Source organism: Orycteropus afer, unplaced genomic scaffold (genome assembly GCF_000298275.1).
Source record: "Orycteropus afer afer isolate SDZICR_OR568_19922 unplaced genomic scaffold, OryAfe1.0 scaffold00020, whole genome shotgun sequence".
NCBI classification, from domain to species: domain Eukaryota; kingdom Metazoa; phylum Chordata; class Mammalia; order Tubulidentata; family Orycteropodidae; genus Orycteropus; species Orycteropus afer.
The window spans coordinates 2,384,567-2,401,505 of record NW_006921607.1 but is presented as its reverse complement, the minus strand read 5'-3'; the positions used below and the strand labels follow the sequence as shown (position 1 = coordinate 2,401,505).

The 16,939-nt window shown below is 45.6% G+C and overlaps 1 protein-coding gene across 1 annotated transcript in view; it reads left to right on the top strand.

Annotated features, from left to right (window-relative positions):
* EBF4 (EBF family member 4) overlaps positions 1 to 16,939 on the top strand; it is a 69,072-nt gene that overhangs the window by 9,099 nt on the left and 43,034 nt on the right. Inside the window, exons 2-6 of the mRNA XM_007960014.2 lie at positions 3,637 to 3,793; positions 4,013 to 4,076; positions 4,266 to 4,321; positions 6,263 to 6,336; positions 7,379 to 7,447. Of these exons, the coding sequence (XP_007958205.1) occupies positions 3,637 to 3,793; positions 4,013 to 4,076; positions 4,266 to 4,321; positions 6,263 to 6,336; positions 7,379 to 7,447 (420 nt within the window). The remainder of the gene's footprint in view (positions 1 to 3,636; positions 3,794 to 4,012; positions 4,077 to 4,265; positions 4,322 to 6,262; positions 6,337 to 7,378; positions 7,448 to 16,939) is intronic.

Sequence of the window (16,939 nt, the reverse complement as noted above, 5' to 3'; positions counted from 1 at the left end):
GAGGAAAGACAGGCAATCTACTTCCATAAAGATTTACTGCCTCAGAAACCCAACTTACTATGGGTCTGGATTGACCCAAAGGCAGTGAGTTTGGTTTTTGGTAATTTGGAATTTGGCCTGGGAAGTGCAGGGTATCTGTAAAATGAGCAGTTTGAGTGGTCTAAGGGGTTCCATTATTTCTCAGCATCCAAATGGCCTAGCTATGGTGATCAGCCCCTCCTCTGCCAAGGCCTCTTTCTTTCTCTGTCCTTCCTCCCTCCCTGGTGTCTGAGATTTTTCCGGGTGGGCACTTTCCTTGGCTAGATGACAGAACACGGGGCAGCAGTGATCTAGGATCATTCCACAGGTCCACCCTGGCCAGCCTTCTCTTCCCCTCGGTGGTCCTGAAACCTGTTCCTGGTGGAGTTAAACTGGTCCTGGGAGCAGGAGGGAGGAGCTCAGGGCTGATGCTTCATTAGCATATTCATCAACAGTAATCAGGGGCCTGCTGTGAATGAAAGCTCTCTTTGGGCTTCCCTGGCACTAGGCAAATGGGAGGTGGGGGTGGAGCTGGTCAAGGCTAGACTGAAAGGCCTGCACTGCAGTCTGAGGGGCCAGAGGAAGGAGGGTAAGGGAGAGGATGGAGGTGAGGGTGACCCCTTTCGGAGGAAGCATCCCTGAGTGGTGTAAGCAGTTAATTCACTTGCTGCTAACCCACCCAGAGACACCTTGGAAGAAAGGCCTGGTGATCTATTTCTGAAAAATCACCCATTGAAAACCCTGTGGAGCACAATTCTACTCTGATATGCATGGGGTTGCCATGAGTCAAAGTTGACTCCAAGCACCTGGTTGTTGGAGAAGAAAAAGTGTTGATGAGTCTCCCCTTCCCTTCATCTTGATCTGGGACAAGCAAGACTCATCACTCTGCCTCCTAAATCAGCATTTCACACGGACCTGTAGGACTCCCAAGCAAGATTTTAGAGGGAGGAACAATTTTCCCATTATGACTTACGTATTTGTTGTAATGTATATGAGCAAAAACATCATAAGCACCTAATGTCCATTAAAACCAAACCAAATTCACTGCCGTTGAGTCGGATCCAACTCATAGCAACCCCTCCTTGGGTTTCCGAGGCAGTATCTCTATAGAAGTGGATTGCCCAACCTTTCTTCTGAGGCGTGGCTGGTGGGTTTGAACAACCAGCCTTCTGGTTAGCAGTCAAGTGCCTTAGGCACTATGCCACCAGACAGAGCTCCTTAATTACATACTAGATATTAGGGCTCTGTATGAAGCCAACTAAAGAGCTCTGGTGGTGCAGTGCCTAAGGCATTTGACTGCTAACCAGAAGGTTGGTGGTTCAAACCCACCAGCTACTCCATGGAAGGAAGATGGAGCAATCTACTTCCATAAAGATTTACTGCCTCAGAAATCCAATGGGGGTCGCTATGAGTTGAAATCAACTCAATGGCAGTGGGTTTTTTTTTTTTTTTTTTTTGGATGAAACCAAATAAAAGAATGAGTTGATCTAAAGCGATATGAAGAAAAACATTAAATAGTGATGAATATGGCATGTCCACAATGGGAATCTGAGAAAGGTGGTCTAAAGGGCATCTTCCTCCTCTCCCTAGCATCCTGGCAGCAGCCTCTCACTTGCCTACCATACTATACCCTGCCCACTCGTAGCATCTTCTAAGCCCAGCCTGACATTGTATACTGCCTTACTTCAGGAGTTTCTCTTGGCCTTTCACTGTATTTTGTAAACTGTGACCCTCGACAAAAGTGCTGTGGTCAAGAAGCGTGGGGTATTAGTTATCTATTGCTGTATACAAAATTATCTCAAAATTTAGCAGCTTGAAACAATAGGCATTTCATGTCTTACACAATTTCCAAGAGACAGAAATCTCTGTTGGGTGGTCTGGCTCAGAGTCTTCCATGAGACTGTAGTCCTATGAAAGCTTGACTGGGGCTGGTGGATCTGCTTCCAAGATGACTCTCTAACATGACCAGCAAGTTGATGCTGGCTGTTGGCAGGAGGCCTCAGTTCTCTATGTGAACCTCTCTGTAAAACTGCTTGGGATCTTTCCCACATGGCAGCTAGCTTCCCCCACAACAAGTGATTCAAGAGAGAGAACAAGGCAGAAGCCATGTCTTTTATGACCTTACCTTAGAAGTCATATGCTGTCATTTGCTAAATGCTGCTGGCCACATAGAGCAACTCGGATACAATATGGGAAGGGACTAAACACGGGCATGAATACTAGGAGGGATCATTGGGAACCATTTTGGCGGCTGGATACCCAACATGGGGAGCCCTGGCCTGAACCAAGGCCAACAGGGTCTAATCCAGGGGACTATCCCAGGGTCCCAAATCACCCATGTGTATCATGAAATTGCATTTCCCAACAATTGTGGCTAGAGCACACTTTTGTAGAGAAGAATCTGGAGCCATAAGAGATCTAAGGAATGCATATATTTTGGAAGACCTTGAGGCCAAACTCCTCAACCTGGCCTTTGTGATCCTGCAGGGTCTGGAATGAATTTACCAATACAAACTTTTTTCTCCTCATTTCACTTTTTGAAATCTGTGGTCCAGTAACACCAACTCTTCATAGTTAGAGCCATTTCTTATGCTGTTCTACCCTTTTGCCTTCTTTACCTGTTGAGCTCCTATTCATTCCTCAAGGCCCAGTGAGAAGGCTGCCATTTCCATGAAGTCTTCCCTTCATCTCTCATAGAAAAAATGTAATTTTCCCTTCTTTGCTTCTATAGTTCTTTATATAACAGTATCTTTGGGGGAACACTTACCACAATGTCTTGTGTTAAAGCTCTCTGTATCTGTCTTACATCTCCTTCCAGGTATGTAGCTCCAGTCCCCCTTATTTCTTAGGACATTATTAGAGTTCAGGAAATATTTGTAGAATAAGGCCTTGCTTCTTCTCTTGCCTTTACCCTGGCCTTGCTTCTGGGAATGGTTTCTTATGATCCAGAAGAAAGCCCTTGGCAAGGTAGAATAGAAGGTCCTCCTGCCCAAGAGAGGCAATGTTTGTCTTCCTCCAAGTCTTAAGATCTTGAGGAGGGTCTTTCCCTACCTGCAGTCATAGCCCAGGGTCTGGGCTGCTCAGACTAGTGGCCCTGAGCTAACCTAATGTTTCTGAGAGCTTGATGGACATCATTTCCAGGCTTGTGGAAATCTCAGTCTTGGCTGGGTCACAGTGGGATATTTGCACCAGTACCCTCCAGCTGCCCCTTGGTACCCTAAAGGGACATGATGGGCAGTCACAGGAGCCTCTGGTCAGCAAGAAGTGGGAAGATAAACTAAACTGATGGATTGCTTCACTCATTTGGTTTTGGAGATCAGCCTTTCCAAATGTGGGGCCCAAGAGAATGGCCTGGGAAGGGGCCTGGCAGGTACGCCTCCCTTGCAGCCACCTGTTGCAGCTCTCATTCCCAAGGGAGGGGGCAGGGGGACTTTGGTACTGGGAGGCCTCTTGCTGTAAATGAAATGGCACCCTGGCCAGGATGGAAAGGGTCCACTTGGTTTGATTTCTTGCCCAAACTCTTCACATGTCAGAGCCAAGTCTGGGCCAGCCCCCCTACCTGGCTTGAAGTCTTCCTCAGTGAAGGGGGTCATTTTCCAGCTCCTTTCCTCCCTGCAGTGGTGTGGGCCTGGCACGAGCACATTTTGAGAAGCAGCCCCCCTCCAACCTCAGGAAATCCAACTTCTTCCACTTCGTGCTGGCCATGTATGACCGGCAGGGGCAGCCTGTGGAGGTGGAGCGCACAGCCTTCATTGACTTCGTGGAGAAGGACCGAGTGAGAGGCTCGTGGGCTCGCTGGGATGGGGCGTGGGGTGGGATGGGAGGGCTTCAGGTGACTGGGTAGCTTGATGCGTGGATGGGTGGAGAAAGGTGAGCAGAGATGGCTGGGTAAATGGATGGAAGGGAGAGAAGGGGGGCAGTTTAGGGAGGAGGGTGTGAGGTGGGGGAAGATTGCTGGGAGCATCTGAGCATCCTCCACATCTCGTTCCTATAGGAGCATGGAGCCGAAAAGACGAACAATGGGATCCATTACCGCCTCCGGCTGGTGTACAACAATGGTAAGCAGAGCCCACTGCCCCTTCGCCTGGCCCAGAGGAAGTCTGGGTACCTAGTCTGACACATAATGCCCCCATGATTGGGGCTTAGGAGGCCCTGGGCACCAGGTCGGGAAGGTACGTGGTGTGATTCAGCCGTCAGAGGCCACAGATCTTCCGGACACAACAAGCGCTGTCATCTTCCCCTTCTAGGACTTCGGACAGAACAGGACCTCTATGTGCGCCTCATTGACTCCATGTCCAAGCAGGTGAGCCACCTAGGGGGATGCTCAGGCCAATCCCACCCTCTTCTCAGATCCTTGTCTCTGAGGGAAGCACCCCTGGTCTGAGTGTGCAGTCTTGTCCCGCCCTCATCTCCCCTGTATCTTCCATCCTCAGCAATCGAATGCCTCCATCCCCACCCCCCATTCCTGCCCCAGCCTTTAGCAGGAGAATGTGTGGCTCTTGCCTTCTAGACTAGAAACATTTGAGCAAAGACTCTGTGTTGGTTCATGTTCCCTAGAAGCTCAGCCTGAGATGGGGAGTCAGGTGCATGAAAGTTATTGGGGTGGGTGGGTGTGCTCTCAGGAAAAGGGGAGTGAGGGAAGCAGGACAGGGTAGGGGGAAGGGACTGAGTAAAGGTGTGGTCTCAGCTGGAGTGTAGTCTTGGTGAGGACTCTGGAGGAGTGGTACCCTTGGGGAAGGAAGCCAGGATTTTATACTCCTGTGTCAGCCAGTCATTGACTGGGGACTACTCTTAAGGGGAGAATGTACCTCAGAGACATTTCAGGCCAGGCAGCTCCTATCTGCTGAGAGTAGTTCTCATGAAAAAAAGCTATTAGCAGCCCACCCTAACTGCAGCTGAGGGGTGGAGGCCCTGGTCCTATACAGGGATCTGAGTAGGGCCCCAAGAGCTTCTACTACAGACTTTTACCCCCTTGCTGAAGAGGAAGGTCTGAGGAAGGAGGGCCAAGGGCCCGTTCTTGAGAGGAGAAGAAATCACAGTGATCTGGGATGGTCTTAGGGAAAGTCAGAACCCCTTCCTTCCTTGCTTCCTTCTCAAGCATTTACAGAGCACTATAGTATGCCAAGTGAAGCCTGAAGAGTTCTGGGAAATTGAAACCTGAGTAAGACCTAATGGATTCAGCCGAGGCAGGGCCCCAAGTCTCAGGGCTTTTCAGGGAAGTTGTGCATGCAGCTAAGAAGGGGGTTTGGATCTCCAATGGCCCAGATTAGCGGTCCTGGAATGAGAGGCAGGGTCTCCTGGAAGCCTCCATCCAACCTCAGGACAAAGGAAGAAATGCTTTGTTTTCAGAAAGCCTGTGGTCTCTGTAGCCAAGGGGAGGGGGAATCCAGATAGAAAACTGTTAGCTGATAGTTGCTCTCTAGTCAGTTCTGACTCATGGTGACCCCATGGGTGCAGAGTAGAGCTTTGCTCCATAGACCTTTGAAATCTGTTATCTTTCAGAAGCAAGTCTCCAGGCCTGTCTTCCAAAACATCTCTGGTTACATTCGAACCACCACCCTTTCTGATTAAGTTGAGCGTTGAATCGTTTTTGCCACCCAGAGACATTCACAAATAGGGGAAGGCCAGGAGGCTCAGGAGACTGACTATAAACTGGGAAACTAGATTTGCAGTTTAGGAAGCTCAGTCCTCTCTTCACAGCACAGAGTGGAGGCTGGGAAACCCATGAGGAGGCCGATGCAACAGTCTAAGGGGAAGATGCAGGCCTCAGTTGAGGGAAGTGATGGAAGGAGGAAAGAAGTAGTGGGGACCCTAGGGACTGATTAGCTGCCAGGAAGAGCCAAAAGGGACCGCACTAATGAACAAGAGGCAGAGGTCCACTAGAGGCATGGGAACAGCCTGCTTGCACAGGAGGATGCTTGGGTGAGGGGAAGCGCATGATACAGGGTGGGGATAGGGGACTGTCCACTCCACCAGCAGCTCTGACCTTAGTCCTTGTGATCTGGGGACCAACTTGTCCCCATGCAGAGCTGGCCCCATAAAGAGCTGCTTGTAGACAAACAGAATCTGCAGACCAGGTGCCACTCTTGCCCACGGTAACATTGTTCCTGGTTTAAGGGGAGAGCTCCACGCTCCTGCTTTGTTCTCTTGGGCCCCTAGAACAAGCTGGAGGGCATGCTCTTCTCCTGAGTCAGGGCCTCCCATAGACCCATCCCCTCCGGTCTGTGCACTTCCAACTCCCCAGGCCATCATCTATGAGGGACAGGACAAGAACCCTGAGATGTGTCGAGTGCTGCTCACCCATGAGATCATGTGCAGGTGAGATGGGCTGCGTCATGGCATTGGCGGGTGATGGAGGGCGGGATCACCTCTCCATTTTGCCAAAATGTTGCCAAGGACTCCCCCCAGGCCCTGCCCCCTATGCTACTACTGCCTCTGCTGCTGCTCCCTGGGGAAGCCTGGTGGGAGGAGGGCACAGGAGAAGAGTGAGCCCCTGGGCACAGTGCTGGCTGAGGCCAAGGTCCTTAAGGCCCCATTAGCCTGGCCTGTTTATGTGGCTTCTCCAAGTGTTGCCGCAAGAGACACCTCCTGCTGATACTGCTAAACTTTACTAATAAAGCTCGAGGGAGGGGTTCGCTAGGGAGGTGGGGGCAGAGCTTGGGCCAAATGACACTCGAGGGCCATTGGGATTAGCTCAGAAGCAGGAGGAAGGAAGCTGCTGCTTCCTGTGTGAACCTCAGCTCAGAGAAGGTGGGCAGCTCTTGCATTTCTAGGCAGGGTCTCCTTGGGAGATACATACCTCAGAGGCAGCTCCTTATACATGGAAAAGAGAAGACTGTTCAAGAGTGCTGGGACTGTGGCTACCCTTCGAGAGGGGAGTGACAGGGAGTGGGTACAGGGACTTCTGGGCCGCTGGTCACGTGGTATTTTTTGATCAGGGTGCCAGTTACACAGGTGGGATCCCTTTGTGATAATTCATCAAGCCGCCTGCTTACAATCTGAGCTCTCTTCTTTGTGTGCATTAATTATGCTTCAGTAAAAGTGTGCAGAGAGAGGCCCTGGAAGTGGCATGCAGCCTGCCCTCTCCTGGATCCTCCAGGAGCAACATGCCTTTGGGATAAGGGTTTCTTGGACAGTCTTCTCCACAGAGGGCTGGGCTCTCAAAGTCCCTAGGAAGTAACCTCACTGTCCTTCTCCCCCTGGCCCCAGCATCCCTGACCCTGAGACAAGGCATCAGAATCCTAGGGCGCCCTGGCTAAAGCCTCACCCCTTACCTCACACACACATACACAAACACACACTGTAATCTCTTCTTCACTGGCTTCCTCCTTTCCCTCCTTCCTCATCTTCCTTCCGTCAGCCGGTGCTGTGACCGGAAAAGCTGTGGCAACCGGAATGAGACACCCTCAGACCCCGTCATTATTGACAGGTACAACTGGGGAAGTGGGCTGGGAGCTGCAGGGCCAGGGCAGGCTGGGTTCAGCTACAGAGCAGTGGCTCCATGTAGGAGCTGAGCTGCTGGTCCCCCACCAAGGCACCATGGTGGTGGGCCGTGGTGAAGAGAAACTGTCAAAGACAAGGGAGCAAACAGGCATGGCGCCCTGAGCGGGGCCTCTGATGGCAAACTTTCTGGCTTGGATTTAGGAGCAGCATTCCTTGATGGAGGAGTCCTGGAGGGCAGGGGACTGGAGGAAGCCACTTGAGGGGCGTGGGAGGGAAGAGACAAAGTGTTGCATAGACAGATGCTGGAGAGGATGGAGGGGCTGGTGTGGGCATGTCAGCGAAAGCTGGGTCCTAGTTTTGGTTTAGTTTTGGTTTCATCATTTTATGATGAAATATGTCATCATACCATGTTTGACATGACTTCTCTGAATGCCCTTTTCCTTCATTTGAAAAATGGGAAAAATGGCAAGTTTCAGTCATAGGATTGTGAAGGTGATGCGTGTGAAAATGCATTCTTCTACCAGAATTTTAAAAATTTCTTTCATTTCTTTTTGAATAGGAAACTCACATAAACCAAAAACCAAACCTACTGCCATCAAGTCGATTCCAATTCATAGCAATCCTATAGGACAGAGTGGAACTGCCCTATAGCGTTTTCAAGGCTGTAAATCTTTATGGAAGCAGACTGCCACATCTTTCTTTCACAGAGTGGCTGGTAGGTTCGAAATGCTGACCTTTTGATTAGCAGCCAAACACTTTAACCACTGTACTACCAAGGGTCCTTGGAAATTCCTATCTAAAAAAAACCAAACTCACTGCCATCAAGTCAATTCTGACTCATAGCAACCCCCACTGGATTTCCAAGGCAGTAAGTCTTTACGGAAGTAGATTACCCTGTCTTCCTTCCACGGAGAGGCTGGAGGGTTTGAACCTCCAACTTTCTGGTTAGCAATCAAATGCCTTAGGTGTTGTTCCACCAGAGCTCCTTTGGAAATTCATCTAGAAAGTACAAAATTCAAAAGGTACGAAAAAGTAAATAGTGAAAAGTCAGTCAGTCTCCCACCCCTATGTGTAGCATACTGGACAAACTCTTAAAAAACAGTAACAAACCAAACTCATTGCTGTGAAGTTGATTCCAACTCATAGAGACCACGTGTGTTGCAGAATTGAGCTAATCCATAGGATTTTTTTTTTTAAATTGTGTTTAATTGAGCAAATTTGTTTTCCATTCAACAGTTTATACACCTTTTGTTTCATGACGTTAGTTGCAGCGCCCTCAGTGTAACAGCACTCTTCCCACTTCCTCTTTGGGTTTCTTGTTTCATTCGTCCTTCTTTCCTGCCCCTTCCTACCTTCTGAGCTTTGTTTTGGGGCAAATGCTGCCCTTGTGGTTTTGTATTATTGATTATTCGGAGGAGTATGTTCCTCACAAATGTTATTGTCCCTCTGTAGACCTGTCTTGTTTGGCTGCAAAGTGATCTCCAGGAGTGAGTTCAGTTTCAGGTTTGAAGGATGGCTAAGGGCCGCAGTCTCAGGCGTTCCACCAATCTCTATCAGACCAGTAAGTCTGGTCTTTTTTTTTTTTTTTTTTTTATGATTTTGAATTTTGTTCTACATTTTTTTCTCCCATTCTGTCCAGGACCTTCTGTGGTCCCAATCAAAGTAGTTTGTAGTGGTAGCCAGGCACCATCTAGTTCTTCTGTTCTCCAGGTAGTAGAGGCTGTGGTTTGCGTGGTCCATTAGTCCTTTGGGCTAATTGTTTCCTTGAATCTTTCATTTTCTTCACTCTTCTTTCCTCCTGATGGGGAGAGATCACTAGTTGCATCTTAGATGGCTGCTTGTTAGTGTTTTAAGATCTCAGTTGCTACTCACCACAGTAGGATGTAGAACTTGGTATTAGTGAACTGTTACGCCAATTGACTTAGCTGTCACCTGAGACTATAGTCCAAAGCTCCCAAGCCCAGTGATTCGTTCTGCAAGGTATTTAGTTATGGCTAAGAAGTGTTCATATCTTTGCCCTGTTTGCTCTACTATATACATGGGTATATTTATAGCATATACAACTATGTATGGAGGAGTATCCTCTGCTAAACGTCTATGTGGTATGCCTCGATCCATAAGGTTTGTTCGCTGTGATCTTAGCAGGAACAAATTGCCAGAGCTTTATTCCACAGCATTGCTGGGTGGGTTCCACGCCAACCTTCAGGTTAGTAGTCAAGTACAAACTATTTGTGCCAACTAAGGACCTCCTACACACTCTTTGACACCTTACTTTTTTTGATAACAACATATCTCAGAGATCATTCCATATCAGAACATAAACCACTGTCTTCCTATCCTTTTAACAGATAAAACAGAGTTCAAAAATTCAAGAAATTTAAAAGGATTTATAGCAAAAAGTATTCCACTTCTGCCTCCCACCCATCCATTCCCTTCCAGATAAGCAGCTTTGTTAACACTCTCTTGTATTCCTTCTGAGATCGATCACCTGTCCATATACAAGAAAGTACAGACATACTCCTTTTGTACACATTACCTCTATTTTTGTGAAAACAGTGGCATACTCAACACACTTTCAGCACCTTTCTTTTTTTTTTTAGAATGATATACATCTGTCATCTACATTTATGTCAGGACATTTTCTTTTTTGCATATATTCTAGGGATGGGCCATAATTTCTTCAAAGAGTTTCCTATTGAGAGATGTTTAGGCTGTTATCATTTTTTTCTGGGATAAACAATGAATGCTGCAATGAATAACTTTGTGTGTTGTATCACACACATGTGAATTTATCTCCTAAGAGTAGAATTGCTGGGTCAGAGGTACTGGGTCAGAGGATACATGCTGTTTTAGGCCAGTTCTCTAGAGAAGCAAAACCAGTAAAGTGTATATATATGTACACACACACACACACACATCCACACAGATATATATATGGAGAGAGAGAGAGATTTATTTCAAGAAAATGGCTCATGTGGTTGTGAAGGCTGGGAAGTACTAAATTCATGGGTCAGGCATTAGGCTGGAGGCTTCTCCTGACTCATGTGGTTGCGGAAGCTGACAGCCCCAAAAGTGGCAAGTCAAATGGCAGGCTGCTGGCTCACATCCAGAGAACCAGAGATCAGAGTATGATGAGTCAGATGAAGGATCAAAAGAGAATGAGTTATGTGCCCAGCTACCACTGTCATCCACTTGGAAGGGATGTAGGAGATCCTGCATAGAGAGGGAGAACAATGTAGAACAAAACTCATTTTGATTTGGAGGAAAAAAAAGAAGAAGGTGGGGACCAGGTTTGCTGGTCCAATAGAGCCTGGTGGAACCACTGAGACTATGGCCCCTAGCTGTCCTTCAGGTCTGGAATTGAACCCATACCTGTGGTTTCCAGCCAAACAATGTACAGGCATGTGAGTTAAACATTTACCTCAAGTAGACACACGCCCTGGAGAGAACAATCATGGGAGAAGGAAGGGCTGCTTATGCACAGGGAGACAGCTCAGGGTGCAGAAGAGTATGGAGGGATGGACACTGGAAAGAGGTAACTATGGGGAGGGGGTGGGAGGGGAGCTGTTGCATTGTAAAGTTTGGTCAATGACATGAGACAAAGTATATGTGAACTGCTGTATGAAAAGTGAATTTACTCTGTAAATCTTCACCCAAATCAGAAAAAAATTAAAAAAAAAAAAAAAAAAAAAGAGAATGAGTTTTGTTAGAACATCCATATGTATTGGATGCAGGCCACACTTCCAAGGAAAAAGACTGGCTTTCAACTGATTGGCTGCTCACATCAGATCACAAACTAGAGTATGACTACAGTACGTTACATTATGGAAGAGCCATCAGTTCAATGTTTGCCAAACCACCAAGAATCATAGCCTGACACATAACATTAACCATCACATATAATTTGTGATTTTGATAGTTATCTTAGTTATCTAGTGCTACTATAACAGAAATACCACAACTGGATGGCTTTAACAACAGAAACTTATCCTCTCACAATGTAGGAAGCTAGAAGTCTGAATTCAAAGAGTGCCCCCTCTAGGGGAAGCTTTCCTCTCTTTGTCAGCCCTGGAGGAAGGGTCTTGTGGGTGGGCTGTATGGGCCCAGTGTTTCTTGGAGATCTCCATGTGTCTTGGCATCAATCTTCCCTTGAGTCTGGGAGGTTCTCAGCACTAGGACCCTGGATCCAAAAGACACACTGTGCTCCCAGCTCTTCTCTCTTGGTGGTAGTCAGGTCCACCCTTCTTTGCTCATTTCTCTCCCTTTTTATCTCTTGTAAGATAAAAGGTGATGCAAGCACACCCTAGGGAAACTCCCCTTACATCAGACTAGGGCTGTGACCCGAGAAAGGGTGTTGCATCTCACCCTAATCCCCTTAAAACTGATTGGCTGATCACATCAAATCATAGCATGGGGGATGATTACATCATTACACAACTGCCAAATCACTAAGAATCATGGCCTAGCCAAGTTGACACGTATTTCAATCCATGACACTAGCTTTTAACTCTGTCAGTCTTTTTCTACTGTGTACAGGAATACCTCGTTTTATTGCACTTTGCTTTATTGCACTTCACGGATGTTGCATTCCTTACAAATTGAAGATTTGTGGTAACTCTGCATCAAGCAAGTCTCTTGGTGACATTTTCCCAATAGCACATGCTCATTCATGGCTCTGTGTCACATTTTGGTAATTCTCACAATATTTCAAACTTTATAAATGTTATTATCATTGTAAACATATATATAACACAACATTGCATAGTCATGTGTACAATTTAGTGACACCAATTATATTAATCACCCACAATCATTGCCAAATTTTCCATTACCATAAACAGAAACTCAATACTTCCCAAATAATAATTCCCCATTTTCCTCTCCCACTCCCGGTAACCTGTAATAAATCTTGGCCACTCCTTGGAAGGAAGATGGGGCAATCTACTTCTGTAGTGATACTGCCTCAGAAACCCAAGGAGGCGTCGCTATGAGTCAGGTCCTACTTGACAGAGCACAACAACAACAACAACAACTATACACTTGCCTATTCTAGATACTTAATATAAATCAGATCTGTCCTTTTCTGATTGACTTACTGCTGATGGACATTGCAGTTGTTTTCACCTTTTGACTTTTGTGAAAAGTGCTGCAATTAATATTGGTGTACATGCCTGTGTCATTGCTTTCAAGTCTCTTGGTTGTATATCTAGGAGTGGAGTTGCTAGGTCATATGGTAGTTTTATGTTCAACTTTTTTTTTTTTTTATCAAGTATTTCATCATTTTAATTCAACAAGCATTATTGATCAGCAAGGAGTCCACCACAGCACCATGATGGGATGACAGATGAAGAAACATGTCTAAGAACTAACCCCCGCCCTCACCAAACCCACAGCCCAGACACACAACCAAACATCAGGGTACAGGGCCCAACAAAGCTTACAAGAGACACAGGCACAGTTTGGTAGGAGCCAAGAGGAGAAAAGGAGAAATTCCTGCTGGAGTAGTTCAGCAGACTTTCCTGGTGGAGTTTCAGCCCAATGCATGGCATCCTTTGACAAGAAGCTAGATAGAGCTAGCTTCTCTTGTGTATTTCTTTTCTCCAATACAGGCTGTGTGATTTGGAGTAGAAGGCATGTGAGGTGTTTCCTAAAATGTGGCTGGTAGCTGTGCCCTCAGAACAGACTGATAAAGTCTTCATAGTTCAGAAGCAAGTTCATGGCGAGTGTACTGCATCTGTGGCAGCCTTTTCCATCCTGTACGCTCACTGATATAAACATATCCATGTGCAGGCTGTCTGGGTTCACTTTTCAGGAGCAGAAATGCTGAATAGTGTTCCTTGTCCCTTCCATACACACACACACACACACACACACACACTACCATGGAGCGATTCTGACTCATAGCAACACCCCAGGTTTCCAAAGTTGTAAATCTTTAAAAAAAATTTTTTTTTAAATTTTTTCAGTGTTCCCTCCTCTCCCTTCACACCCCTGGTAAATCTTAATGGAAATAGATTGCCTCATCTTCCTCCCATTGAGCAGTTGGTGGGTTCAAACCACCTACCTTTTGATTAGCAGCCCAACGTCTTTACTACAGCTCCACTAGAGCTCCTAACTTTATATATATATATATATATAAATTATATATATATGTATATATATGTGTGTGTATATATATATATAAATTATATATATATGTATATATATGTGTGTGTATATATATATATATATCTGTATCTATATATACATACACACACACACATTTTTTTTTAATTGTGATATTGTTATTTGGGTCAAAGTTTACAGAGCAAGTTTGTTTTCTATTCAACAGTTCTGTTTTATGACATTACAGTCCCCACAATGTAACAGCTGTCTTCCCACTTCCCCCCTGTTGTTACTTTTCCCCTTAGTCCTTTATTTCTATGCATTCCTGCCCTCTGAGCTATCGCCCTGTGCAAATGCTATCCTGCTGATCTCCCATGGTTTATTGTTATAAGGAGTGTACCTACCTGTTATAATTGTTCACCTTGTAGGCCTGTCCACCGTTTGACAAGAAGCCACAGATACGAGTTCAATTCCAGGCCCAAAGGGTGACTAGAGGCTATAGTCTCAGGGGTTTAACCAGTCTCTATCAGACCAGTAAGCCTGGTCTTTTTTTTATGATTTTGAGTTTTGTTCCACATTTTTCTCCTACTTTATCCAGGATGTCCTATTTTGATCCCTTTCTGAGTAGTTGACAGAGATAGCCAGGCACCATCTAGTTCTGGTCTTAGGGTCACATAGGCTGAGGTTCACATGGTCCCTTAGTCCCTTGGACTAATTGTTTCCATGAGTCTTTGGTTTTCTTCATATTTCATTGCTCCCAATGAGCAGAGACCAACTGCTACATCTTAGATGGCCACATGCAATATTTTAAGAGCCCAGTAGCTACTCAATGAAGAAGGATGTAGAACAACATTTTTGTGTACTATGCCAGTTGAGCTTGATATCCCACACAACCATGGTCCTGAGCCCACAGGCCCAGTGACTCCCTCCTTCCAAGTGTTTGGCTGTGGCAAAGAAGTTGTCATAACTTTGCCCCGTTAGCTCTGTTACATATATGGACATTGTTACAGCACATACAAATATGTATATAGAATATTGCCTACCAAACTTATATATGGTCATAGATACTCCCTTTTGCCTATCCTTACCTGATCATTTAGCCTGTCTACCTATATATCCACCTGTAGGTTAATGTTTGTTGTTATTGGTAATGCAGTATTGTTAGTGTACAAGTGTTTACCTTTGTTGTTTGTACCTCTTGTGCACCTCTCTGTGTCTTCTTTTTCCTTAGTGTTACTGTGCTGGTCACTCACTTTTGGTATATTCCTTTCCCTTCACCCAAATCCATACTTATCTCTTACTTATCTAGCAATTTTCCTTTGCCTCCCCTCCCATCCTCAGTAATCAACAAAGAAAATTTCCTTCTATGTGTAAACCTTCCCTTGATATTTTACAATAGTGGGCTCATACAATATTTGTCCTTCTGTGTTTGACTTATTTCACTCACCATAATGTTCTCCAAGTTCATCCACATTACAAGGTGTTTTGCAGATTTTTCATCATTTTTGGTGTTGCATATTATTCCATTGTGTGTGTGTACCACTGTTTGGCTATTTATTCATAGGTTGTTTCCAACTCTTGCTATTGTGCCTAATGTGACAATGAACACGGGTGAGATTTGGGTGAATGTTTACAGAGAAAATTGGTTTTCCATTCAACAATCCCTACACATTCTGTTTTGTGACATTTGTTGCATCCCCATACTGTATCAGCATTCTTCCCACTTCTTCCCTATGCCTGCCCCTTCCCTTTGTTCTTACTTCCCATCTCCTCCCACTTTCTTAGCTTTATCCCTGGGCAAATGCTGCCCTCTTGATCCCATGTGCTTGATTGTTCTAAGAAGTTCATACCCTCCTGATGTTACTGTTCACCTTATAGGTCTGACTATCATTTGGTTGACAATTGAGTCATAAGGGTTAAGTTCAGTTCCTAGCTTGAAGGTGACCAAGGGCCATAGTCTCGGGGTTCCACCAGTCTTCATCAGACCAATAAACCTGGTCGTTTTTATTATTTGGAGTTTGTTCCACATTTTCCACCACTGTATCTGGGACTTCTTACTGTGATCCCTTTCAGAATGGTTAGCAGTGGTAATCTGGCACCATCTAGTTCTGGTTTTTGGGTCTTGGAGGCTGAGGTTCACGTGTTCTAGTCCTTCGGACTAATTTTTTCCTGCGTCTTTGATTTTCTTCACTCTTCTTTGTTCTGGACAAGGAGAGACTAATAGTTATACCATAGATGGCTGCTCACAAGCTTTTAAGATACTAGTTTCTACTCATGAAAGTGTATGATGTAGAACATTATCTTTGTGGACTACTTTATGCCAATTGACCATTTGCCTCAGACTATGGTCCTGAGCCTCCACACCCATTGACTCATCCCCTCAAGTTGTTTGGTTATGACTAAGGTATTTTCGGGAGCTCTGGTAGCATAGTGCCTAAGGCACTTGACTGCTAACCAGAAGGCTGGCGGTTCAAACCCACCAGCCACTCCTCAGAAGGAAGGTTGGGCAATCTACTTCCGTAGTGATACTGCCTCGGCAACCCAAGGAGGGGTCGCTGTGAGTCGGGTCCTACTCCAGGGCACATAACAACAACAACAACAAGGTGTTTTCATTACTTTGTCCCGTTATGCTTTACTGCATCCATGGATATATTTGCAGCACATATAAATATGCAGGTAGAGCTACCAAACCAAACCACTGCCATTGAGTCAATTCCAACTCATAGTGACCCCCCCTTGTGTTTCCAAGGCTTTCTTTATGTCTTTACAGAAGAAGACTGGCCCATCTTTCTTCTGCAGAGCAGCTGGTGGGTTCGGACCACCGACCTTTTGGTTAGGAGCCAAACGCCTTGAACACTACACCTCCAGAGCTCCTAATAGGTAGAGATGGCGTCTGTGGGTGTAGTCACCTTCCCACCTCTGTTCAGCTTGAGTGTATCTGTGCATCTACTCATAAATTACTATTATTACTATTATTGCAGGATTGTGTATGTAATAGTATTTACCTTCGTTGCCTTTAACTCTTATGCTCCTCCCTAGCTCTTCTACTGCCTTGATTGTTTTATGCTGATCTCCCCTTTATTGTGTGTTGCCTTTTCATTCCCCCAAGTTAATGTGTCTCCCCTCTAATTGGTGATTGTCCCTCCTTTCCCCTCCCAGCCCTGGTAACCTTCAAAGAATGGTTCTTTCTGTGTGTAAACCTTTTCTTAACTTTTTCCAGTAGTGGTCTCATTGAATAAATGCCCTTTTGTGATTGATTAATTTCACTCAGCATAATGTTCTTAGGTTAACCTACATCTGCGTTATGAGGTGTTTTGCAAATTCTTCGTTATTCTTTAACATTGCATAGTATTCCATTGTGTGTATGTACCAT